Source organism: Chiloscyllium plagiosum, unplaced genomic scaffold (genome assembly GCF_037043375.1).
Source record: "Chiloscyllium plagiosum isolate Xiang-an unplaced genomic scaffold, Cpla_swu_hap1 HiC_scaffold_14, whole genome shotgun sequence".
NCBI classification, from domain to species: Eukaryota; Metazoa; Chordata; class Chondrichthyes; order Orectolobiformes; family Hemiscylliidae; genus Chiloscyllium; species Chiloscyllium plagiosum.
Window position 1 is genome coordinate 28,919,459 of NW_028270152.1, and position 27,284 is coordinate 28,946,742.

Genomic DNA, 27,284 nt, shown 5'->3' on the forward strand with positions numbered 1-27,284 from the left:
TCAGCTAATCTAGCATGGGAATCTTTGAGTCTGACTTTTTGAATGATAGCCCTTGCTCTCCATGTCACAGGATGCTGTGGTATGTAACATTTTAAATTATATAGAGCTGTGACCCTTTATCTCAATCCCTGGCAAATCACCCTGCCACCATAGCCCACAACTATGTGTTCATCAGGATGAGATTGACTTATTTTATAGCTAGTAATATTTAAACTACCATCTGGAAAGGGTAAAATTATGCCAAAGTGATCGTTAGATCATTCGAGCAACTTTTTTTATGCTCAGCATCACTTCTTCTCTATTCACTGCAATTCCAAGTCAATGGAATATGAGATGAAGTTGATTGCAAAGATCTGATGCAATACCTTTCAGAAACTCAACTGGACTTGTCACATAAACACAGTGGCTATAAGAGCAGGTCCAGAAGCTAAGAATACTGTGGTGACTAACTTACTTCCTGACTCCCCAAAGCCTGACCATCATCTACAAGGCACATGTCAGGAGTGTGATGGAATACTCCTCACTTACCTGGATGGATACAGCAACACTCAAGAAGCTTCACACCATCTAGAACAAAACAACCCTCTTGGCTGGCACTGCGTTCACAACCATCTACTCCCTCCACCACTGATGCTCAGTAGCAGCAAGGTTTACTATCTACAAAATGCTCGACAGAAATTCACCAAAGATCCTTCATCAATACCTTTCAATCCCACGATCACTTCCATGTAAAAGGACAAGGGCAGTATACATGGGAACCATCTGCAAGTTCCCCTCCAAGCCACTCACCACCCTGACTTGGAAATAGATTGCCATTCCTTCACTGTCATTGGTCAAAATCCTGGAATTCTTTCCCTAAGCACATTGTGGGTCAACCCACAGCAAATAGACTGCAGAGGCTCAAGAAGATAGCTCACCACTAACTTTCCAAGGGCAACTAGGGACAAGCAATAAATGCTGGCCAGCCAGTACACCTACGTCCTACAAATGAATAAAAAAAAATGTTGTAAATAATTGTAGTCCCAGCACTGATTTCTGTGAAGCCCTAATGGTTGCAGGTGGCCAACCTAAAAATGAACCATTTATCCCCATTTGCTGTTTCTGGCCCCTTAGTTTCTCTATCCATGCCAATCTACTACCTCGAACACCATGGGCTTTTATCATATGACTTAACCTTTTGTTCATCAAGGGCTTGTGGCTGAAACATTGACTCTCCTGCTCCTCAGATGCTGCCTGACCGGCTGTATTTTTTCCAGTGCCACACTTTTCGACTCTGATCACCAACATCTGCAGTCCTCACTTTCTCCTTTTTGTTAATTTTGTTGAACACCTTCTTGAAGTCCAAATATAATGCATCTACTAGCTCCCCTCTATCCACTCCAGCTAAGACTTCTTCAAAAAACCCAATTAGTCAGGCATAATTTTCCTTTCATAAAGCCATGCTGGCTCTGCTTGATTAGATTAGGTGATGGTATTCAAATAAATCACTGTCTATTCATTAATTTGAAATCTATCTGAAACATGCCATATAGAGTTATATAATTGCAATGTTTTTGTTTCTATGTTCATATATATCTACATGCATCTTCAATTTGACAGATTGTGTTTACAGCGACAATAATGCTGAGAACTAAACAGTAATCGCTTTGAATGCTTACAGTGCCTGCTTCATGCCAGGGAGAAAAAGAGCAAAGCTGAACTACCACAGTGCTTTTTTTTCTCTCTGTTAAATTTGTTTTAAATTCATTTACTTGCCTCCACAGTTGCTTTTACAGGAAGGCAGAAGTAAAGTGGTCAACGGCCATGAATTCATTTTAGTTCTTTCATTTATCAACTTCAGAATTTAAACCTTTAGACTTAGTACCTTTTGTGTCTTTTGTTTAAAAAAAACAAGTTACTTTTGACAAAATTGAAGAGTGCATAATAGCTTTTGCGAAACCACAGAGTAAGCTGAACTATTACCCAGCCTGACATAAATTTCGGTCATAGCACGAACACAGATGAAAGGAGTTGCGTATTTGCATTTTTCCAAGAAAGCTGTGTTTACCTCTATGATCCAGCACAAGCTCTCAACTCAGCTTTGCTCTGACCAATCACAACACTCACACTATTAATGCATTTAGCATGCCAAGCAACATGTTAATGATGTACAATCTCATTTGAATTCTCTGCTGCAATGAAACACTCCACAAAATCCATGGGAAATTGGCAGTAGAGACAGAGCAAAGCCCTGATGGAGACATTACAAAGCCAGATTCAGGAGGCAAAGATTGACAGTTGAAGCTTGACATAATACAGGGAAACATTTTTGGAACAACACAAAAAGTTCCACACTGAATAGTGCAGGAGAGGACCTGGGAGAAAACTGCTTCCTGAAATGTATTAATATTTTCTCAGCTGAGGCTGACTTGTTAGGTAGGGTCTGTTGTTGCCAACAGAGATGAGAAGAATCAGCTGATCAGAAACAATTAAGAGAGAAACGGAGAGTGCACCAGCTATGACTAGTGTGACCTATTTTTATGTCAAAGTGGCTGTAGCAGTAAGATATGATAATCATCAACAAGGAGAAGGTCAGAAGTGCATATTTATTAAAATTAGCTCTTTCTTTTTAATGTGAGTACAATCAGTTAGACAATTACATATGGATGCATGATGGAATTATTCTACTCAGTGCCCAATTTAATCAGCGATGCTGTTTTTGATTCTGATAAACCTCATACTACAGGTTAATAAACAATGATCATGTTGTCCAGAATGTTCACTTCCTTGAGCAAATCAATACAAGCATTAACCTGCATCAAAGTGTATAATAAATAGTTAAACAAACCTAATTACCACGCTCAGATTGTATTAATCAATAGACAACTGGGCTATTTTATGCATACCATCAGAAAGTAATGAACATGAAAAGGTCATTCATCGCACCGAGACCTCTCGTACCAACAGATCAGATAGATTCTATGCCATCACAGAATGTCCTCAATGAATTTAATCCCCTGAAGGGGGTAAACACAGAGAAATGAAACTGCCAGGTTAAACTATATGAAATTATTTCCATAGTCCCTGGGTTAATTAAGTAAAACATCTCAATTTCAACTAAATATCTTGAGAAAAGTTGCTGTTACATTTCTTGCTGTGGGTAACTGAAAGTTTTGACCATGTTCCCATGTGAAAATCATCCCAATGTCAATGCTTTTACTCACATGTAAAAAGCATGCAATCTCCCATCCAAATGACAGACTCTCTGATGGAGCATGAAAATCAATTCTGTTGCTGAGCAACATTTAAATTAAGCAGGCCTTTAAACTTCCTTATCAATGATGGAGAAAGACCAGAAGATAACCATCTAATAACCTGAGGCTACCAGAATGTGAATGGTAAATTAAATGACCAAGAACTGGAGGTTACAAACAATGAAGTTCAGGAAACTGCAGGTATATTAGACAGGCAGAAAGGCACCTTTTTTTTCAAAAGTGCATCCACATCCAATCTGCAGTTGGGATGGAAGGAATCTGCTTAGCAGTGGAGTGTGTTGGTCCTGGAGGGTTGGTAAGGTGACTGCAGGGGAGTTTGTGTCTGGGTGACTCAGAAATGCAGAGGGTTTTCTGTCAGGGGCTAATGGCCCTCCTCTGGGTGAACTTCCAAGGTTGGAGGGCCCAGCCACCAGAGGAGTGTCCTGAATGGGGACTTCTGATAGGGCTGCTTGCATCCTGGCACCACCCTGTCTTCTTATGAGGAAGGGGCACCTGGAGTGCTTGCCAGATTCTCCATCCCCCGCTGCCATGAGAGTAGGCGCATACGTCTCTCCAGCTGATCCTAAGAGTGGCTGATCCTGGCTCTCTATGACAACTGCCAACCTATCCAGGGAGGAAGATAGAAAATTGCACTGCTACAGCCTTTAAGCAATAAAGCCTATTGCATCCCACATACCAATTACAGGCTACTGTTCCTCTCTATGGATGAAATCTCTGATTGCTAACACCACAAGGCCCTAACCTTCCAGGGATTGAGCAGGTGCCTGGTCTCTTATAGCCCTCCAAGTGCCAGTGGCCTGGGACATTGCTCCTTGATCAACTGAGAGATGTCTTATGAAGAGAGATTTGAGCCAATATAAGCCAGTATTGTTTGGAAATTAGAAGAATAAGGTGAACTCTAATAGAGGAATATAAAAGGCAATTTAGCAAAACAGATTTAGAAAGGATATTTCCTCATGTGGGGCAGTCTAGAATGAGAGGACACAATTTTAGAATAAGGAGTTGCAGATTTAAAATAGAGATGAGGAGAAATTCCTTCAAAAGTGGAAATATACAGAGTTTTAATGAATAATGGGTTGAAAAGTTATGGAGAGCAGGCAGAAAAATGGAGTTGAGGCCAAGATAAGATTAGCCTTGAACTTTTGGAATAGTGAAGCGGGCTGGAGGGGCTGAACTGCCTCCTCCTACCCCTAGTTCTTATGTTCTTATTATCCTCACTTGCTTGGATTTATCGAATGATACGTGGATTTTGTCTTGATTAGTATCATTTATCATTAAAGCTATGTTTGCATTTCAGGACAAATATATTCTGTGCAATGTAAAGACAGACAAAATCCAAGCATACGGACAGCCTCCGATTGCAATGGGACTAATTGCAATTAGGTAACTTCTTTGCAGAGCAATGAAATTTCCTATACCTGCATTCTTTCTAATTTGCTACAGCAAGACTTATACATGTCTGCCACTTCTCTCTCTTGGCTTCTCCTCCTCTGTGTCAATATTTCAAATTCAGCTCAGGTGTATGTCTGCAATCTTCAGCTTGAGCTTGGACCGCCCTTCTGGGTTTGAACACGGAATGTTACATAAACGCTCAGTCTGATTCGGAGTTCTGTCTCCGAGTGGTAATATGACAATGTTGATGTGACAGGTTCATTGCACAATTCCAGCGGCAAAATGCGCAATGTTGTGTGTGAATTAGTTCAGTATGTGCCCATTCGGAATCACTCCTCTAATATGTTGCCAATTTGGGGCTTATCTTTTTCGAAGCCACTCTTAATTCACTCTTTAATCAACCTTCTGCAGTAAGCCACAGTCCTCATTTCGGAGAGGTACCTGCTGACAATATTGTCAGGGTAATCACTGGGAATACATTAGGATCTGAATCATGTGAAACGACATTTAACATATCAGAAATTAGCCAACTGGATTAAGTCTGTCCACACCCAATCATAACTTAAGATCTGTAAAAATTCTGCCATGAAATTCACGTTAGAAGCTTTATCTTATCACCAATTTCCCGCTAAGGTGGATACGTTCTCAATGCGTAGACACAATGCCAGAGATTATCACTCCGAAACTGATGTTCGACGTTGTTTAAAAGGTTTTCCGTCATGTATTCAGTCAAATCCCAACAGGCTACTTTGGACCAATATCAAATACCGTCTGCCTGCACCACAAAATAAACCAGAGATAATCATCACAAATACTAATTAGGAAAACGGGTTGGTTTTCTAATGAATTGAATGTCAATTCATTTGGAGGGGAAAACGATTTCAACGAAGTAATGTTACACTTTTTAAAGAAAATAATGCTTTCTTTCCACCGTGGATTTTGAATGAAGGTAGGTGAAAAAAATCTCACAGCAGGGACAAGTTTAAGATGAGCAAACTATACAATTACTAGGCATCAGATGCTGGACAAAGCACTATCATGTAAACCGCGCGGATTGTTCTTATTCCCCCAAAAATCGGAAAATGAAACAGAACCCTCGCCTTAACATTAATCCTACACTTAACTCTTAAACTCTAATGGAACTTTTATCAATAGCTGGGGTATGCGGTGATCTGCTTGGAAATGTAGCGGAAGAAGGTTCAGTGAAAGCATTCAAGATGGGCGTTCGATGGTCATTTGGATAGAAATAGTGGGCAAGGGTATGGGGGAAGCATGAGATTGACACTGAGTGTTGTTGCTTGTTTGAAGGGCTGGTGCAGAGAGGATGGGCTGAATGGTCTCCGTCTGGGCAGTAACAGTTCTGTAGTTCTGTGTGAGGGTGACTGGGAGTCCTGTTCCTATTGAGAGACTTCAGGCATTTGTATTATTGTTATGGACCAGACCAATCCCCCTCAACATTTATTAATAAGATAGCCGAGATCCCAACTTGTTTTTATTTCAAAGGTAAGTGTAAGGCCTTGTGTTCCAGATGCAATTTGTTTGGCCAAACTACTTGACTTTAAACAAAATACACCTTATTTTTGCACTGCAGTTAAAATACGGCCAAAATAAAAATAAAAGAATTGACTTAACTGTAACTCTATTGACATTCTTAACGAAATAAAATATATATTAACTACTACTAAGCAATTATTCCAATATAGTAACATCCCACAAACACACCCTGACAAAGGCAAATTCAGTAAAATAGATTGTCTCACATATAATTCTAGCAGCAGGAAGAGAGTCCCAGTTTTAGCGGTAACAGAGAGTGGAATAAGAGTTTCCACATCCAGCCTCAAGATCCTAGCAAGTGAAGCAAGCTAAAACTAAAAATCCTGGTTCTGTAGGAGCTTGGCACCACCCATTCAGGTTGCTTCTATTGTTTTAACTTGAAAAAAACTTAGGCTTCAAAAACTGTTTATTTTATTGGCTTTCAGCAGACCACATGTCACCTCTATCTCAATATTTCTTCATAAGAAAAAATAAAAATTCATTTTTAAAGCTCTGTATAACCATAATTATAGTTCAGTAAGTGCGAGGAGTTGGTGTGTTTTAATTCTATACAATTAGACAGGAAAGTGTGTTATATCTGCGGTAAGTCATTTAGTGGAAGTCCGTTAACTCAGTTGGAAGGCTGGCTAGTTTGCACGCAGAGCAATGCCGGCAGCATGGGTTCAATTCTTACATCAGCCAAGATGTGGAGGTGCCGGTATTAGACTAGGGTGGACAAAGGTTACCACGAGAAGCTCTCATTCTCAACCTCTCTCCCGGCCTGACCCTCAGCTTAAACGGCCCCAGTACTCCCTCCCTCTCTAATGAGAGATCGGATCAATGACCCTATAGGGCAATCACCACCTAAGGATCAATTATGCTTACCTTACTGTATTTAATGATCTGTTCACACATTTGAGCTAACCCTTCAAATTATAGAACCTCTCAAGCATGCTGCATGAGACACCTAAGATTTGAATTGCTCATGAACACCTTGGTTAAAAGAAAATTGGTATTTGACAATACCATAAGGGTCTTAGCACACCAAGGCACATTATTACCGTCACCACACTGAGCTACAAAACAAGATACTACAAATGCCTGAAAATGGAAATAAAATATAGCGAATGCTGCCAAGACTCAGTGGGCCTGACCCTCAGAACTGAGGAAAGGTCATCGACCTGAGACATTAGTTCTGTTTCTCTCTCCACACATGTTGCCAGACCTGCTGATAGTTACAATCTCTTAGTGTGTTCACGACAGGTCGCTGATGTCTGTATGCCGTATCGCATCTGGTTAACCAGTGAAATCAATTTTAATACCAATACAGAGGATGCAAAGGTTCCTCCCCGATAAAGGAAAAGTAATGTTCTAAATTGTGTTGATAGCATTGTCACAGCTGAATATAACGGCGGAAAAGGTCTCGTCAAACCGCTATCCCAGCAGCAGACTATCAGTGAAATCTGAACTCCTGCAAATCACTCGCTGTCTGACATTGGCGGAAAGATTGGCCGAAGAATCAAGCTCTAATTTCAAAATCGCGTGGCTAACCGTTATTTTAAAACAGAATTAAATTTGAGAAACACAGAAATTGTCTGCACATCTTGCCGAATGAGGTGGTTTGTTGTTTAGTGCATTTGACAAAAGCTAACTTTTGATATACGTTTTAATCATCGCAACATCTATTTCTAACTCTGGGACAGGAGTCAGCATCCGAAGAATTAGGGTCTGGGTCACCTCGCAGTAAAGAGGTGCTACCGTCTCGCTGCCGGTTTCATTACATCCAAACAACATGGTGAAGTATCTCACATACAACGCCAGCATTACAAGTGAGTGCGGTTACTGGCTGGGGCTTATAACCCCTCCCAGTTAAAGACACGACATCTATACTGAGAAGACACGTCGTTTCATTGACGTGTACTTGTTTACTGAAAACCTGCAACGTGGAGGAAGAAATAGAGGAGAGTTGATAACTTAAAAGTTCTTTAGATTACAAATGTTTATCAGAATGGAAGCATGCATCTCCCGTAATATTTAAAGCCATTTGTTCCCATTTTCCAATCTCTACCCAGAGCTCGGTCATCTTTATTATGAACCTTAATTGATATGTATGATAGAGAGAGAGAGGGAGACTTTATTTCAAACGAGTCAATCACATATCATTCCCCTGAATTACATTAAGCTGGAATATTAGTAAGTAAAAGTGTATACGATATTCTGTGTGACACATGCTTGAGGATATCAATGGGTTTGATCAGATAAGTATATGCCTTTTCCTTGTGTGCTCCTGGATTTAGGCGAATCGACTGATTACCCTTCTTGTGTCCAGTTTAATTAAAGTAGTTATGATTAAGGTTGGGTTATAGGGACAATTTAAAAAGGGACAATTTAGTGAGCATTTTGGATGAATCCATTCCCTTTCCTCTCATGAGCGGTTCCTCCGTTTACTGGAAGTCGAAAGCAAAGGCCATGTGTTCCACACTTTGGGTAGACAGGGCCTTTTCTCCTCTGACGTGCAAAAGTTAAGAAGATTGGAAAGACTACTTTCAGTTTATCTCTTACATCTTCTTATCTACTCCTGCCCCAAGATTCTAAATTCTCCCCTGAAATTGTGGATTGTGGGTGAAATGAATTCGTACAGCTTTTCACACAAAACTTGACGTTATATATTTTGTGTATAAGAATCGTTCTAGGTCGTCATCTTTGTAACTGATGTGTGTTTTGGTTTCTTGTATTGACCGAAAATTTTCCTTACCCTGAAGAAAAAGTAAATGACTTTGTGAGGCAGCACGGTTGCACAGTGGTTAGCACTACTGTCTTACAACACCAGGGTCTCAGGTTCAATTCCAAACTCGGCAACTGTGCGGAGTGCTCTGGTTTCCTCCCACAATCACAAAATGCGTAGCTCAGGTGAATTGGCCATGCTAAATTGCCCATAGTGTTAGGGAAATGGGTCTGGATGGGTTACTCTTCGGAGGCTCTGTTTGAGCTGAAGGGCCTATTTCCACACTGTAGGTAATCTAATCTCTTCATTCAAATGGGGCCCAGTCTCACGCACTAACCATTTCCTCTCGTTCATACCGTTTTGAGTTCGGAACATTGGACGTGAATCGGAACAAATATTATCATTTCCGCGTTTAGTTGTCCATTTTCGCTCATGTAACTCAAAGAGTTAAGCAAACACGTTTAACACTTCATCCCAGTGGTGTGTTTTGAATCGCAGAGATGCTGTTGAGAACATACATTCCAATATTTCAGCTATTAGGAGGCAAATCCTGCTGGTATTTCCGAAGGAGCATGTGGGGAAGCGTTTAGAATTCAATCTTCAAAATCAAGTGCCGCCCTATTAAAAATGCTAATACTTCCCACTTGGCGCTCCGACCAGCCCATCATGTGTTTTGCCTCTGCACAGTGATAGCATGTTTTGAAGTAGTCACCAAGTGCCAATAACAACATGCAAAATGCGTAAAGGCTGGAGAGAAAAGGGGGGGGGGGTTGGGTTAGGAGGGGGGCGTGGGGAGAGGGGGCCAGTGAAGCGAAGCCCACTGCTCTCTCAGTGGATGTGACTTTGAGATGACATTGACGCTTTGTAGATGAGAGTGACAGCCGGCTGGGCGCCGCACGCTACGTTGTCGCTGGAGGGAGCAGAGAGAGTTGCGCGGGAGCCTCATCCCTCCTTGCTCCCTGCCCCTCCGCTTCCCTCCGCTCGGCGAAGCTAAAGCGGAACACTCGCAGCAGCACACACTCACAGCAACACACTGTTGGGCAGAGAATGCTCTGAGCTCGGAGGGGGAGGGGGAGGGGGCTCGCAAAACTGGGGGGAGAAAAAGCCAGCGGCAACGACAAAGACTTGGTCCTCGACAGGAGTAAGGGACAAACAACTTGGAGCAGTAAACACGGGCTCAGCCCGCGCTGTGCAACAGTAAGTGAACCTTATAACACCCCCAGATATTTATCGATGTGAAAAGAGAAAGAGGGGGAAGGCGGTGAGGGGGTTGGGGAGGGGGAGAGTAAGCGTTAGCTAGATATAACAATTAAGCTAAATTGAATTGAGTTGAGCTAACTTGAAATACAACAAAAATCGCACTTGTTTGAAAACATCCGTGCCACATTGTGCTGCTGTGTCGTGTTACCGATGGATTCCGTAAGAAAACTTTGAATGTGTCAGAATGTGCCGGACTCTGTGGGAATTTCTAAGGCGTTAGAAGGGTCGAGGCGATTTCATCTCCAGAAAATTCAACGGCGGCTGGGATGGGCTTGGGGGGGGGGGGGGGGGAGGGTGGGGAGTTTGCTGGCGATCTTTTCCATGGATCAATTCAAAGCGACAAGGGGATATTTTTGATCCATATCAGGAATAGGCAGATTGACAGGTGAAATGTCAGAGTTCGAGGCTCCCCAAGTCCATGCATCTGTACCTGGGCTCTGCGTAAATGTGACCGCGATCACTTTGTGACAATGTCCAGGAGACGAACACAAGGATTAAGGAAGAGACAGGTCGATTGTGAGGAGCTTACACAGGGCTCGGAGCGAAGGAGCACTGTGGAATGTGTAGCTGGCAGTGAGGGACAGACTTGTGGGCGTGTGGAGGCGATGCTTTCGCGGGTGGTGTCAGTTTCACCTTATCTTTAGTAGCCAGCCCTGGATGGGGAACGGTGTTGAAGTGAGATGCCATTAAGCTAGAGGTGGGATTGTGCTGTGGTATCGATTTCAGAGAAACTCTTAACATGACGTGATATGCCCCAGTTCCAGCAAAACCAGAGTGGAAAAATACGTGCCCGTGGCTGTTTCTATCGTGACCTTGCCTTTCCTTATCTCGTTGCAGCCTCTCTTGGTTCTGACTCAGTCTGGCCGCTCGCTTCCACCGAGTCCGAGCCGTCTCTCTCTCTCTCTCTTCCCCCTGCCTCCAGGCTCCTCTCGGATTGGAGTTGATTTGTTTTCTCTCCCTGAGCTGGTCAGACAGAACCGCGAAGCTGCTTTCCACGTGGTCCGGTGCTGAAAATTTCCGACCGACTCCCCGACGCTCGGCGCCCAAGTTGAAAGGGATGACGACCGACGGCTCGAAGACGCCGGACGGGCAGATTTCCACCGAGCTCCACGAGGCGCCCACCTCGAACGACAAGCCGAAAACTCTGGTGGTGAAGGTGCAGAAGACCAGAACAATCCCGGAGAGGGAGAAATGGGGAGGAAGATTTGACTTCCTGCTCTCCTGCATTGGATATGCCATCGGTCTGGGAAACGTGTGGAGGTTTCCTTATCTTTGTGGGAAAAACGGCGGAGGTAAAGAGATGTTCTCTTCATTATACGCCTTCTAAATAAACCGATACTTCATCGCTCCTGGATTTGAGTTATAGGAAAGAAAGTTAATTTTGCCTCAAATATCAACTGTCTCAAAGGCTTTATGACCCATAGAATATTGTCAGATCCGCATTATTTTTAATATGTAGAATTTGAATAGTCAATTTCAAGTATATATATATATAAAACATAATCCAATACAATCGTTTTAGATCGGAAAAAAAAGTTTCACATATTGTAACGGTGCAATTTGTGTACTCATTGGCATGACCAACCCGTTTACTTTCCGTGTAACATTTTTTTTTGTCTGAAGCATCTAGATCTAACCATATCTTTATTTGAGAGGTCGCCTATTTTCTATCAGTATCTAAAATCCCGTTCACTGTCCTCCAAAGGAGCCTTTCTCATCCCTTACTTCCTGACCCTGATCTTTGCGGGGATGCCAATCTTCCTCCTGGAATGCTCGTTGGGCCAATACACGTCTGTCGGTGGACTGGGCATCTGGAGACTAGCGCCAATGTTCAAAGGTACGGTCTGCAAGCGCGGGGTGAGCACTTGGTCAGTGTGTAAAACAACAGAACACAGCGCTGCCTTTGGCCATCGCTGTTTCCGAGCTCAGTGTTCTCCAGGTAGCAGAATTGCAACCTCAGTTGAAATAATTTCTCTCAGTAGAGCGGTGGTAGTAATGCTTTCGTCATCGCTTCCAACCACTCTTGTGTTTATTTATTTTATAAAGCCTGGGCACCAACGTTCATTTCCCAGTGACACATTCCAATCGTTAAAGCCACTATAGTTTAACTGTGTTTCCAAGTTGAAAAAAAAAGTCAGCCACAATCACAGGATTTCCCAGAAACTATTCCCGATGATAATAATAACAGGGTGAACAGGTACTTCATACTGTTAGCCCTTGTCCTGCCCCGGCCCAGCCGCCTTTCTTAACAGGCTTCTCCACACTATGGTACAATCTGTTGGCTGAGATGTGCTCTGTTTAACATGTCGGATTTCGCCATATCTCTTGTGCTTTCAGGTGTTGGTCTGGCCGCTGCAGTCCTCTCTTTTTGGCTCAACATCTACTACGTCGTCATCATTGCTTGGGCCATATATTACTTGTATAATTCATTCACATCAGTAAGTCGTTTCTGTTTATTGGCGAGTTCAATTCTCTTGGTTGTAATCTTGTCCTTTACGGACATATAGTCCCTATGCAATCAAACACCGCGTATTCAGTTTAAAATCAACCTGTTTGAGTATGGTATGAAATATGTCGGTGGGTCTTGAACCTGGAGCCTTTGGGGTCAGCGTTAGTGACACTATCACTGCCCCATATGACAGTGCTAAAGGATAGAATACAGCCACTGACAGCTGAGGGGGCGGGGGAGGTGGGTTGGAATGAACCAGAAAGTAAAGGTTACAAACAACAAAGAATCGTTAGTCACCATGCCAGAGTCAAGTGGCTCGTTGTTGAGAATCCAGCATGATGGTCAGCACTGCTGCCTCACAGTACCAGGGTCCGACGTTCGGTTCCAGCCTCGGGCGACTGCCTCAGTGGAGTTGGTACAGGGTCCAAAGATGTGCAGGTCAGGTGAATTGGCCATGCTAAGTTGCTCATAGTGTTAGGTGCATTAGTCAGAGGGAAATGGGTCTTAGTGGGTTACTCTTCGGAGGGTCGGTGTGGAATTGTTGGGCCGGAGGGTCTTTTCCCTGCACTGTAGGTAATCTATTTGCACTGTGTTTTATTCTAACCAGGAACTTCCTTGGCAAAGCTGTGGGAACGCCTGGAACACAGAGAGGTGTTTCTCAAACTACAGCATGACCAATACCACTAACCTCACCAGCCCCATTGTGGAATTCTGGGAGTAAGATAGCCTTTTACGTGTTTGAAATTTTTTTGGCCTTAATATTGCTATTTAAGCTTAACTGTTACAGAAATAGTCGGTCAGGAATAAAACATGCTATTGAGAAACGCGTAACTATATTCACAGACAAAACATGCACCAGTTAACAGAAGGACTGGACCAGCCTGGACAAATCAGACCTCCTCTTGCAATAACTCTGGCCATCGCTTGGGTCCTAGTGTATTTTTGCATTTGGAAAGGCGTCAGCTGGACAGGAAAGGTAAAGTGATCCCTTACTGAAAGAAATTGGTTCTCCAGCGTCGTTAGTGAGCCCTGCGGCATTAAACTAACTGCGACCAGATGGCGTTAGCTCCTCAGCTGAGACACGAAATCATTTGCCCCAAATGCTTACTCCACGCCTTTGGCTGACCATTTGGAGCATGCAGAGAGCGGCCGGATACAGATATTGTCAATCAACCCACTCGAACGCGTTATCACACTTCCCAGGAGCAAGTGGGACTCCTGACCCAGAGATAGGGACAGTACCACTGTACGACACACATTGGGTGTCCAAGGCGGCTATGCGGCCCATCGAGCCAGTGTTAATATTTTTTAAACTACGTCGACGGACAACAGTGGTCTCCCTATTGCTCTGAAAGCTCCATGGACTTTATCAAAGGTAGCCATTCTCTATGAGGCGGGTATAAACCAAATTTCAGGTGTATCCAAAAGTGGCAATGTAAGGCTTTCGGATCCCCAAACAATCCAAGCATCCTCGATCACACTGTATGGAGATCCCCGATCCCCACTTATCGCCACCGTTAGTTTTAATGGATGCAATATGCATATCTTATGCAGAACTCGAATTTTTCTCTTCCTCCTAAATCTAAGAGCTGCTCTCCCAATGGCATCACATAAAAAGTCCTGTTTAAATGAACAGGGAAATAAGTAATAAAGACTTCACGACATTTGAAGCAATTGTACACGTATCAGAGCCCCCAGAACAAACACAGGGATACACCTGACAGCCAGTGTTTGCGCTTCTGTGACATATTTTGCACGAATTTTAGGTCTAATCCTTTACAATACAGAAATAGAAGGATGTGTGAATCAAATCCTGATGTAGATGAAGTGTGTTAAAAGAAACATAAACGTTTACATAATCCTGAAGACTGGTGTCTTTCCACAGGTAGTTTATTTTTCAGCGATATATCCCTATGTTATGCTGCTTATTTTGTTTTTCCGTGGAGTGACGCTGCCTGGAGCTCGAGAAGGAATCTTGTTTTATATAACCCCCGATTTCAGCCGCCTTTCAGACTCAGAGGTACGTCAACGCCCATCTTTATGCTCGTGGTTTTTATTGAGAGAAGTGAAAGTACTATAGTTATCACTTACTGCCTGGAAAATCTCTCTCTCTCAGGTTTGGTTGGATGCAGCCACACAGATATTTTTCTCTTATGGCCTGGGTCTTGGTTCTTTGGTGGCTCTTGGAAGCTACAACACCTTCCACAACAATGTTTACAGGTAATGCTGCCCCAATCCTCTTATCGTTACAGGTTGCACATGTGCAGGCATCATTTTTCATACAGTAAACCGGTGTGGACCCAGAGTCACGCCACAAAGAAGGAGACCATTTGGCCCAGTGTGCCAGCAACAGCCCTTTATATCAGCCTCCCATTAGAACTTTTACTTTCCCCATTTTCTTGAAATACTTGCTTTCCTTTTAAAAATACTAATTGCGTGTTAGCGATCAAAGAGCTTCTACCTGCCCCTCCAGCTCTAATCGCACGACTTTTTTTGCTCTTGTAAACATGTGATATTTGGATGAATGTTACTGTTTGCACTTGCTCCTCCCCACCTCACCAGAACCTTCCGCAGGAGGGGTGCCTCTCCCCATGACCCTACATTTTACCACAGTATCAGCTGAACCACATCTTCCTTGGGGAATGAGCCCATAAATTGTTGCCCAGATTGCTTCAATGTTGTACAGCGCAGAAGGGTAGAACGTTATAGCACTGAAGGAAATCATCCACCCATTGTGTGCGCGCCAATACAAAAATCACTATTCAGTCTCCCTCACCTTCCAGCGCCCGTCCATTCCCCCACACTTAAGGGTTAGGGCACTTTCACATTTTTGTTATATAGTTATGAGGCTTTCTGCTTATCCTCATTTGAAAGAGTGATAACGTTCCCCTCTAAACCTCTTCCCTTTTATCTAAATCAATGATCTCTTATTTCTGCAGTTCTGAACCAAGGGGGCTAGGGCCTTCCCCTTCGCTGAAAGAGACCTTGGAGTGCATGTTCATAGTTCCCTGAAAGTGGAGTCGCAGGTAGACAGGGTAGAGAAGAAAGCATTTGATCTGCTTGCCTTTATTGGTCAATGCATTGAGTATATGAGTTGGAAGGTCATGCTGCGTCTGTACGGGACGTTGGTGAGGCTACGTTTGGAATCTTGTGTTCAGTTCTGGTCTCCCTGCTATAGGAAAGATGATGTAAAACTTGAAAGGGTTCAGAAAAAAAAAGAAGGATGCTACCGGGGTTAGAGGACTTGAGTTTGGGCAGTGGCTGAATAGGCTGGGGCTGATTTTTCTGGAGGATGGAAGGTTGAGGGGTGACCTCATAGAGGTTTATAAATTCACAACAGAAATGGATAGGACAAATAACCAACGTCTTTTCCCCAGGGTAGGGGAGTCCAAAACTAGAGGGCACAGGTTTAAGTGAGAGGGGAAAGGTTCAAAAGGGACCTAAGGAGCGACACTTTTTGCAGAAGGTATGTATGGAATGAACTGCCAGGGGGAGTGGTGGAGGTGGGGACAATTGGAACATTTAAAAGGCATTTGGATGGGTATATGAATAGGAAGGGTTTAGAGGGATATGGGCCAAATGCTGGCAAATGAGACTAGATTTACGTAGGATTTCTGGTCCGCATGGGCGAGTTGGACCAAAGGGTTTGTTTCCGTGCTGTACATCTCTATGACTCTAAACCGCTCATGATTTTATACAATTCAGTTTGATCTTCCTTCAGCTCCCGCTTCCAACGAAAAAGCTCCTATATCGTCCAATCTCTTCTCCTAGTGAAAACTCTGCAGCTCAGGAAACATCCTGGTAAATATCCTGGATGGCCTCTGAGGTGGAATTTAGTTAAATCCGGTGGAAGTTAAGTCCCGATGTTTTGTTTGCCCCCTTAATACAGGACTGCCTCACTTCATTACAGCTAGTTAGATTATGCTGAGCAGATGCTTTCAGAAATTTAAATCTTTTAACATCAGTGCTCAATGCGTATCCATTGCTGGTTTACAACGGTGTAGTATTTTTTTTCGACGGTATCTCGTAATAATGTTTACTTCGAACTGACCTCAGTCACTTGGAGGTGGATTTGGCTTCTGCATTATTGGGAGCGGTATGTACCTGCGTCTTACTCTCCCCAATCTACTTAATTGAATGGGATGGAGACCCGTTAGAGAACAGCTTGAAATTTGAAATTATACGATAATTTTTATTTCTAACTACCTCACAATTAAGAGAATACTAAGAGCTAACTCCTGCACAGGAGACAGCTTTCATAGAGTCCCCACAGTGTGGAAACAGACCCTTCGGCCCAACAGGTCCACACCGACCCTCCGAAGAGTAACCCACCAGACCCATTCCCCCTACCCTATATTTACCTTACCTACACGCCCCTAAACGCAATGGGCAATTTATCATGGCAAATTCACCTAACCTGCACATCTTTGGACCGTGGGAGGAAACCGGAACACCCGGAGGAAACCCACACAGACCCGGGTCCCTGGCGCAGTGAGGCAGCAGTGCTAACCTCTGAGCCACCGTGTCACTCCAGCTGACTTGCTTCCCAGCCTTTATTAATGCCATGACCAATTATTTGGATCCACACAGGGACCCTAGATGCTAAGACCCTTTCTAACCCAGTTGTGATATAGTCTCCTGCTGTATAATATGGCTTCATCTGATCTGACATATCAGTTTGGCGAGTCACAAGCGGGAGCTCAACTTCCACTATGGCATGGCATCGCTCCATTCATGTCCATTAGTGGTTTCTAGTCATTACAACCTTTAGGGACAAAATCAATGTTTCTTTTTCTCTTTCCCTTATTTCAGGGACGCGATTGTGGTCTGCTGCATAAATTCCACCACCAGTATGTTTGCTGGGTTTGTTATTTTCTCCATCGTGGGCTTTATGGCACATGTGACAAAGAAGACTATCGCGGACGTGGCTGCTTCAGGTATGTTACAGCGTCTTTACGCTGTTTCACAGGTTAACCCAACCTCCAGTGCAAACATTTAGACACACATTGACTTGCTTGGAGTAATAAAGACGCGGGTAATGTCCTCGGCGTCAATCCATGAATATTTGTCGTTGTAGACAAGACGCTATGATTTATTTGCCTATTACTCGCCCTCGAAAAGCGGTTTCGGACGACCTGGCTTTTGAAATCCGGTGATAAAATGATATGCTTCTGATATTGGAATAGTATTGCCCGCCTGTATTCAACATTCTTCCATCCCTCATCTTATAAATACTCAAGAATAGGACAAGTCTCGGTTTATGCAGCTCATTCTGAACAAATGTGAACTAGCCCAAAGGGATCAAATCCACTCTGAAAGAGTTTCATCGTCGTTGGGCCACGGAAGAGGATAGAGTGTCTGAGCTAATATTGCTCACGCAGAAGACAATTTGCTGGAGGCCATTTTCACAAAGTATTGGTGAAGTGATTTGGCCTTTTAGTCAATCTGGAAAAGCTGGAGGTGATCTAACTGCCTGCGTCTCAGAACACATACTCCTCAACCTTCATCAACACGGAGTGTACCGCACTGATAATCCGGGACACTAATCCTTATCCAAATGTGGGCTCAAAGACTTGGAAGTCTCCAGTGATATTCAGAAGGCAAAACCTAACTTGTACAACCTTTATCGCCAATCCCGATGTGAGGTCCAACTTTAAAAATAGAGGCCATGGTGTCGCAGTGAATGAAGTCGCTATACCGAAACGCAACACCAATCTAACACAGCGCAGTACATATTCCAAATGCGTTATTCCTACACAATTCTTCATGTCAAACAGCATGCGGAGATTCAACACTGACAGGTACCTCAGAGGAGCAACAAGCAGCATTCATGCTGTCATGTAAATGAGACTAAACCTAAAAATACCACTTGGCAGATTTTTAAAATAAGTTGGATGAAGGACAACACTCCCTTAATGACCAAGCAAGAAGATCAAGCGAAAAAAACAAAAGGTGCAATTGAAATTTTCAGATATTATGTTTTATTCCTATGTTCCTGGAAGGATTTAAAGATCTCCGGCTGCAAATCTGAAACGAATAGTTTCTCAGTTATTGCTATTATTTCAACTAGGTCACCAATATGTATTAAATCTGTCAGGGTGAATGTGTGTTTAGTACATGTAACTTAATGTTTGGAATTCAGATGTAATGGCAACCAATCGAAATGCAGAGTCATGGTTTTCTTCAAGAAGTCTTCAATGAGGTGCAATATCCAATCAGTAATCGTACATGGTTTCCTGTGAATTCCCTAATAATCATTTGAAATATATCACATCAGACAGAAAATAGCCAAGAAGCCACTGGAGGATAATATAGGATGTAAAGCTTTATAGTTTTTTTTCTGCAGTTTAAAAGTACTTTCTTCTTCTTGGCATGAACTTTAATTGACTTCACCAGTTTCCAGTCTCCTCTCCCCCCACTCCATCCCAGATGCAGCCCTCCAATTCGGCACCACCCTTTTGACCTGTCCTATTTGTCCATTTCCCTTCTCACCACTCCAGGACATCCTCCCCACTGACCTATTACCCCTCACCTGCCTTCCAAGCTACCTCCTTCCCAGCCCCATTCCTCCACTTATTCTCAGCCTCCTTCCCCCTCCACATTCTTGATGAAGGGTTTATGCCCGAAACGTTGATTCTCCAGCTCCTCGGATGCTGCCTGATCTACTGTGCTTTTCCAGCGTCACACTTTTCAACTTTGACTCTCCAGCATCTGTAGTCCTCACCTTCTCCTATGAACTTTAATAGGTTGATTCTTGATCATGAATCTATGCATGGCCTGTGAGCAGTCAATTTCTCTCATTTAGTTCTTTCTAAAACATTGAGTTCATTTTAATAATGTGTGCCCACAGTGAATGTTAGCTTACAGAAATTATATTAGAACATATTTATCATGTAGATATGTTTGCTGTTGAAAGTAAGGCAGATATTATTTCATGTTCTTTTATTTTCAAAGGTCCTGGTCTGGCATTTTTAGCATACCCTGAAGCAGTGACACAATTACCCATATCTCCACTGTGGTCTATTCTTTTCTTTTCAATGTTACTGATGCTTGGGATTGACAGCCAGGTATGTTTCAGTTTTAGCCCTTTTTAAGAATTGTAGTATCTATTGGGTCAGTGATAAGAATTATTGATTGCTAATTTTTGAATAGAGTTTTGAATCGGGAAACTTCAGGCTCTTTTTCTTAAAAAAGTTACAGTTCATTAACATTTTCAAAAAGAATATGTAGAACTGGCTCAACAACAATCTTTATACATGTCCACAATTGATGTGGATGAGGGTATAGAAGGATGGGTTAACAAACTTGCAGATGACAGTAAGGTCAGTGGAGTTGTGGATCGTGCCAAAGGATGTTGTAGGTTACAGAGAGACGTAGATATGCTGCAGAGCTGGGCGGAGAGATGGCAAATGGAGTTTAATGTGAAAAAGTGTGAAGTGATTCACTTTGGAAGGAGCAACAGGAATAAAGAGTACTAGGCTAATGGTAAGATTCTTGGTAGTGTGGATGAGCAGTGAGATCTCGGCGTCCAGGTGCATAGATCCCTGAAAGTTGCCATCTAGGTTGATAAGGTTATTAAAAAGGCATATGGTGTGTTAACTTTTATTGGTGGTGGGATTGAGTTTTGGAGCCATGAGGTAATGTTACAGCAGTACAAAACTCTGGTGTTGTCACACTTGGATATTGGAGTACAGTTGTGGTCACCGCATTATAGGAAGGATGTAGAAGCTTTGGAAAGCATTCAGGGGAAATTTACAAGGGTGTTGCCTGATGTGGAAAGAAGGAAATGCTGAGGGACTTCAGGCTGTTTTTGTTAGAGAGAACATTGAGAGGTGACGTAATTGAGACATAAGATAATCAAAGGGTTAGATAGGGGTGACAGTGAGAGCTATTTTCCTCAAATAGTGATGGCTAGCATGAGGGGACATAGCTTTAAATTGAGGGGTAATCGATATAAGACAATGTAGAGGGACACCCTGCCTGCAACAGAAGTAGACTCACCAACCTTAAGGACATTTAAATGGTCATTGGATAAACATATGGATGAAAATGGAATAGTATAGGTTAGATGGGCTTCAGATTGGTTTCACAGGTCAGCGCAACATCCAGGGCCAAAGGGCCCAAACTGCGCTGTAATGTTCTATGTTCTATGATGTTCTGAACTGCTGTTGCTAATAACATTTAACATTTGTTCAAGCAGTTAAACATTTAAAAGCATGTTACTTGAACAAATTTGAATTGTTAGATTTACAGTATAAAAAGCACTTCACTTTACACACAATGAAAATCAGGTTGATTATACAGGTATTTAATATTATAACACAGAATTAAAACGTAGAGCTGCTTGGTTGAGTCACAGATGCATTCTACAATTTGCTTGAAATATTCTGTGTGATTTAGGGGGATAAACACCAAGAATGCCTTTACTGATTGGATCTGACAGGTACAAACATGTCCTAGCTTTGCTTCAGCCACACATCAGCACTGAACAGCCTCCTGTTGCTAAGGGTAACATTACTGATTAGCCCCTGGCTGTGCTCTTGCTACAATCTCTAGAATGAAGAGCTGTAATAAAAATTGCATTTCTTAGCAAAATCCATGTTTTGTGTGTCAACATTGGTCCAAGCTGGTCTGTCTAAATATGCCAATGTGAAGAATTGTTCCGTTCTCAATTCAAGTTTCCACTGAAAACTGTGCTTCAAAAATAGTCTAAATAAATTCATGCTCGGTCCCTTGGTTGGGAAGATTCCATTTGAAGTAAGAAGAGACAGGCTTTGCAGATGGCAAATGCAGCAGTGTGGTCAACATTTAATAGCAAGAGTGATTGAGACAGGCAGTTTTTTTTAACATTTGCCAGCATTCATGTAGAAAAGCACACAAGACATTCAGCTACAAAGCAGACAATAAAACTGTTTTGTCTCTATATTTTCATATCAATGAATTTATTTATAAATGAACAATAAACATTAAAAAAAAAATTCAAGCTGAGTTTTTTTCCTTTTCACATTGTTCTAGCAAGACAGTTCGATATTGTTCTCGCTGAACCTTGTACTTTGATTTTTCAGCTGTAGGTTGGTATACCAGCATGCCCAGTGCATAATGGAGGAGTTAGATGGAAATTTACATATGCCACTTTTCATGCAATGAGTTGCCAAAGTCAGGTGTGCTAGCAGAAGAAGTTGAGTGAAGATGAGATTCTTTTCCAGGAACCTGAGGAGCAAATCCATCTCGAGTTTGTGTTAATCGCCTTTCATCGTCAAAGCTCAAATATCATTCCCAGATAACATTTCCAATTATAAAATTCATAGACTGACAGAAAATAACAGTAGGGAATTCATTTTCCTATAGTACATAAGCCTATTTTTCAGTACTTTTCTCCACACTTGTTGTAAAACTGCTGTGTGGCCGACCTGCAGATTTGCCCAGTTTTGCTTGGAGGGTGTTGTTAGAGGTAGAATCATAGAATCCCTACGGTGTGGAAGCAGGGAAATCAGCCCATCATGTCCACACCGAACCTTTGAAGAGCTTCCTATCCAGGCTGACCCCCAATCATACCCCTGTAATCCTGTATTTCCCATGGCTAATCCATCTAACCTACATATTCCTGGACACTATGGGCAATTTAGCATAGTCAATCCACCTAACCTGCACATTTTTAGACTGTGAAAAGAAGCACATGAAGGAAATCCATGCAGACATGGGGAGATTGTGCAAACTCCACACAGATGGTCACCTAAGGGTGGAATCAAACCTGGGTTCCTGGTGCTATCAGGCAGCAGTGCTAACCACTGAGTCACCATGGGTAGTCATCAAGATATGTAGAAGATGGCAAAAATTAAACAAGAAGAAAATGTACTTTAAAGGTAGAATAAGTTTAAAGGTCACAAGCCTATTTGGAGAACACACTGCAACTCAATGGAAGCAAAAAATAAATTGTAAATAAAAATGAGAATGAAACATTCGGGAAACTAAAGGGAGACATTGGGTGAGACTAAGAAAATATTTCCCCAGAAAGTTTTGTTTATTATCCTATCTAGACAGAACTCTGCCCTTTCTAAAATGCACTCCCTTTAGATTACTAATTAATTGCCAAAAAAATGTTGTCAGGAAGCTATGATGATGAATGACTTAATAACAGAGGAACACCCAAGTTGGTGTCTTTCATTTTATATTTGTTAATACATTTTGCATTTATATCTAGGCTACTGCTGATTCCAAACAAGGGCTTAATCTGTCTAACAGCAAAATTAATTAATTAAGAAGCACTAATACTCATTCATTTTCAGTTTTGCACCGTGGAAGGCTTTATAACTGCTTTGGTGGATGAGTTTCCCAAATTGTTACGTGGAAGAAGAGAGATTTTCATTGCGGTGGTCTGTATTATTTCATATTTGATAGGACTCTCCAACATTACCCAGGTAAATTACAATAATTTCAATGAAATGGCTTTAAACATGAAATTTTTATGTATAGATCATTTTCATCTGAAAGAACAGCAAATAGTGTAATGGTGTTTGCTGCTGTGGATTTCAACTACGGTGGTGGCTCAGCTGAAATTGAAAAAAAAAAGCAAGTCTGCAACATTCATGTATGAAATTTATATTTTTCACAGATTTCTGGTCTATTCTATATCATAGAGTGAATTTTAATTTCAACCATTCAATGAAAATAGGATAGCAGCTTAAAAATGTAACTGGGTTGTGTGTCCTTGTTTGTTGCTGTACTCCATATGGTGATGGTAAAATCTTAGTAGAAGCCAAGGGGTTCTTGTGTTGTAGTGATAGTGCTCCTATATCTAGGTCAAAAGTCTGGGTTCAAATCCCACCTGCCATGGAAGTGTACCATGGGTTAGTTAAAACTAATATTCTGTGAATACCTTTGACTTGACCATGAGTGCCCACTCCTGTCAATTTTACTTTAAAGTTGGATTCCTATTAAATATGCAAGACTCCACCTGAAAATTTGATGGATAAATAGAGTATGCACCATACAATTGTATCCTTTGTATTGCAATGAAGCAGTATAATTAATGGAACTTCAAACCCCATTAAAACACTCTAGCATGCTACCAGCAACCCATGAATATCAGGACAATCTTCACACCTCCCTCACAAATAAGAATTAATCTCTAACTGAATCAATGTCTCTTAGTGACTACAGTTCAACTTTAAAGAGGCAGTTCCGGTTAAGTGTAGCAATACTTTACCTGGTATCATTATAAAATAGTATATCATGTTATTTCCAATGAACAATATTGCCGCAAGTCTTGCATGGATCATTTCAAATTTAAACAATATAGAAATATAACAAATCCTGAAAGTAGATCTAATTGTTTTGTCAAATCTATACTACTTTACTCTTTCTACAGTAATAGTTTCACTTGATGAATTAATCAAATAGCATAACATTCTTAGAGTTCTGTTCCATTGACCTGCAAAACAGCAGGGAGACTTGCTGCAATTTTTCTGTCTGTAAATGTACAAGGGGTCTCAAAAATTTCTAACTACTATAAAGTGAAGAGCTGAGACACAACCCATGAAATTACCCAGTAATAATATAAATTAAAAACATCATAAGATGGTCATTGCCATTTATTTAAATATTGTGATGTTAATAAAAGATTAATTAATTGTCAAGATTAATAAATGTTACTTTTGTTAATTTAGATTTAGGTTAATTTTAAATGTGCAACTGGATTGTTTAGAGAATTATTAGACTGTCTTTTACCTGGTTCAGAATGAGCAATGAGAGTTTCCTTCCCCTGAGGATGTCAAACAAAATGTGTTTATGTTTTCTCAATCCATCCTTAATGGGTATAAGTTGAGACCACATAAATTGGCTGTATTTAGCTAGTCAGTTATTAACACTACCATTTATACAGATGTAGTCACACTGTATTTATGGAATAGCATTTCTTCTTCTGAGGCTAGCGTTCAGACTTGGACAATATAGATACATTATTTAGTTATAATATTTGAAAATTTGATATGGTGTTCAGATTTCAGAACCAAAGGTAGTGTAGTGAAAGCTTTAAGCAACATCTCACATTAAAAAAAATCTGTACATAAAGTATTCAAAAGCATAAGCCAGATTTTGAAACTATAGGCTTCATTTTCGAATGTACAGAACATAAATGGTCTATCCCACATTGTTTCCATACACTGATCAATGGAAACAGTTACTAAGATTTACTGTATTATAGCTCTTAACATTTTTGAACATCCTGCTCAGGTCCCTCAACCTTCTAAGTATTGTGAAAAGCCCCAAATTCTTAAGATTTATTCATATCTCTAACAAGCACCCCTAATAAAATAACCTTGAATTTCTTCAATATCTTTTAAGTCCTTCCTACAATGGTGGCTAAAATTCTACCCAGTACTCCAAATGGGTCTCATCAATAAACGCTAACTTAACATGACTTGTTTGCTTTTGGATTATGTGCCTCTGGATATAAAATCAAGTGCTCTGTTTGTCTTTTCATGGCTTTATTCACTTTGATTCTCTTTTAATTTTGAAATGTTCTCATTCAGGTTGCTCTTCTTGAACAACATTATTATTTGCACCTTTATTTTAAAACTTTATGTAATTTCCCTAATATTCCATGGTACTCCAATTTGTAATATAACCTGAGATTCATCACATAGATCAGAACTTATGACAGGAAATCCGTTTCCTCATTTTTGCTCATTGTAATGTACCTCGTTTGTTCTCTTTCTAACTCCAATTTAACTATTTCCAAACACTGATTTATGATTCTAATTGTAGCAAAAAACTTTTAGAAAATTGATTTTTGAATGCCTAAACTAAATTTCATCAAGAAAATAGTATGTTTGATTTCTTACATTTAGGACAAACAGGCTATTATTGATGTTTGAATTGAGTTACTTTGATTATAATATAATATATATTTAGTATAGAATTGTCATATTATTATATGGCAACTATTTGTAGAAGTATGCATAATTAGTCACAACTGACTTGGCAAATCTATTATACAGCATTTTCAATGAGTAACTTATTATTAAGACTGTACATAATTGCTTAACTTAGAAATTAAAATGTTTGAAAATAATATGGGCTTGTCCCATAGAAAACTGTACAGGTAAACAATCAGATTACTGGTGACTATTAATCATTGTTAGCATATAGAGTTAATAAGTGTCTATGCTTAAATACTGGAGAGGCATCTGCAGAATATGTATGCAACCACAGAGGTAAATATCTAAACTTCGTCAAAACATCTTTAAAATGTATCAGATATATTGTACAAAATATAATATGGCAATGTTATTTGTGTGTTGTAAAGTTTTGCATATGTTATAGGTTTATTTTGATCAGAATTATCCATGAAACACCTATTGCTCGGATAGTTAATCCACCATTTATATTTAAGGTCAATAAAATGATATAATTAGAATGCCAGATATAATCCACAACATCTGTGCAGAACAAAGAGATGCTGAAGTATCATAAGGACTTAAACATTAAAGTTATATAACCAATGTATTTTTTTCCCCTCTAGGGTGGCCTGTATGTCTTTAAGCTTTTTGACTACTACTCTGCTAGTGGAATGTCTTTGCTCTTTCTTGTTTTCTTTGAAACCATCTCAATTTCCTGGTGCTATGGTAAGAATTATGATTTTTTAAATATGCTTTCATACTGTGAACCATTGTGCTGAAAGTATTTGAGCTGAGCTGAAAGATACCAGCATTTTTTCTTTTTGTGATCGTGAATTCACAATCATTTGTTTCACCAGGCATCGCAGCTTGAAAGGCAAAATGGGGAAAAAGTTTGATACCAGCTAGCTTGATATTGGGTCACATTATTGAAGATCTTGCTCAAATATACTCTGAAAAAGGTTATTAAAACAATTTGGGAATCAAAATTGAGCTAGGTAATTGGGTTTGTTTCAATGCAAAATCAATAGTAACATCCAACCACATATTAAATATTCAGGTTCCTGACTTTGTTTTGCAAGAATTACATGGAATATGTACAATTTAGTTAAATTTAGTCAGAAAATCCTAGACTTTAATTCCCAAAGTGTACTATTTTTACATAATTTTACAACAGTTCCATTACTTAGGTGAAACAATGTAGAAGTTGTGTTCCAAAGAAATTGTATTTGTTTGAAGAGTTATGGAATCCCTTAGATTATAATAATTTCAAACCTTTAGCAGAAAAATTCAATTAAGTCTGTTTTCTGAAACATTTTACTCATCTTTTTCAAACATACTTGTTTATATGCTCAGTATGCAAAGTAACCTACACCTAAATTATTAACACAAATGCTTGCTCGTTCACTTGAGATCCAAATTAGCAATCATTACATCAATTTGGAATGGAATTCAAAAATTGACAGGAAAGCTACAATTTTGCATATCTCTGGTCTAACTAACAGTTGACAGTTGGCCTTGTCCATTTTAGCATGTATGAGCCATGTGTCAATAACTTCATTCATTTTTTGCATAAACAGGTTTGTTAAAGGGTACAAAATGGAAAAAATTGTCAACATGAGGATTTTCATTTGGATAGGAATAAAATTTCTAAACACTGTATAACAGACTTCTCTTCAGGAACATGGCAATGATGCTTTTTGGCTTAGAAATAGAACTGTTGTTTGACCGCAATTTATTAAAACAAATCAACAGATCAATACATTGCTATTGGT

General features: G+C 40.7%; 1 protein-coding gene across 1 annotated transcript in view; it reads left to right on the plus strand.

The window, feature by feature from the left end:
• The first annotated feature begins 11,001 nt into the window (after positions 1–11,001).
• Positions 11,002–27,284, plus strand: part of slc6a1b (solute carrier family 6 member 1b) — a 37,045-nt gene continuing 20,762 nt past the window's right edge. The window contains exons 1-11 of the mRNA XM_043707930.2: positions 11,002–11,456; positions 11,870–12,001; positions 12,502–12,602; positions 13,221–13,330; positions 13,457–13,589; positions 14,499–14,633; positions 14,730–14,833; positions 17,426–17,550; positions 19,568–19,680; positions 22,900–23,031; positions 26,136–26,238. Coding sequence (XP_043563865.2) covers positions 11,222–11,456; positions 11,870–12,001; positions 12,502–12,602; positions 13,221–13,330; positions 13,457–13,589; positions 14,499–14,633; positions 14,730–14,833; positions 17,426–17,550; positions 19,568–19,680; positions 22,900–23,031; positions 26,136–26,238 — 1,423 coding nt within the window. The 5' untranslated portion in view covers positions 11,002–11,221. The remainder of the gene's footprint in view (positions 11,457–11,869; positions 12,002–12,501; positions 12,603–13,220; positions 13,331–13,456; positions 13,590–14,498; positions 14,634–14,729; positions 14,834–17,425; positions 17,551–19,567; positions 19,681–22,899; positions 23,032–26,135; positions 26,239–27,284) is intronic.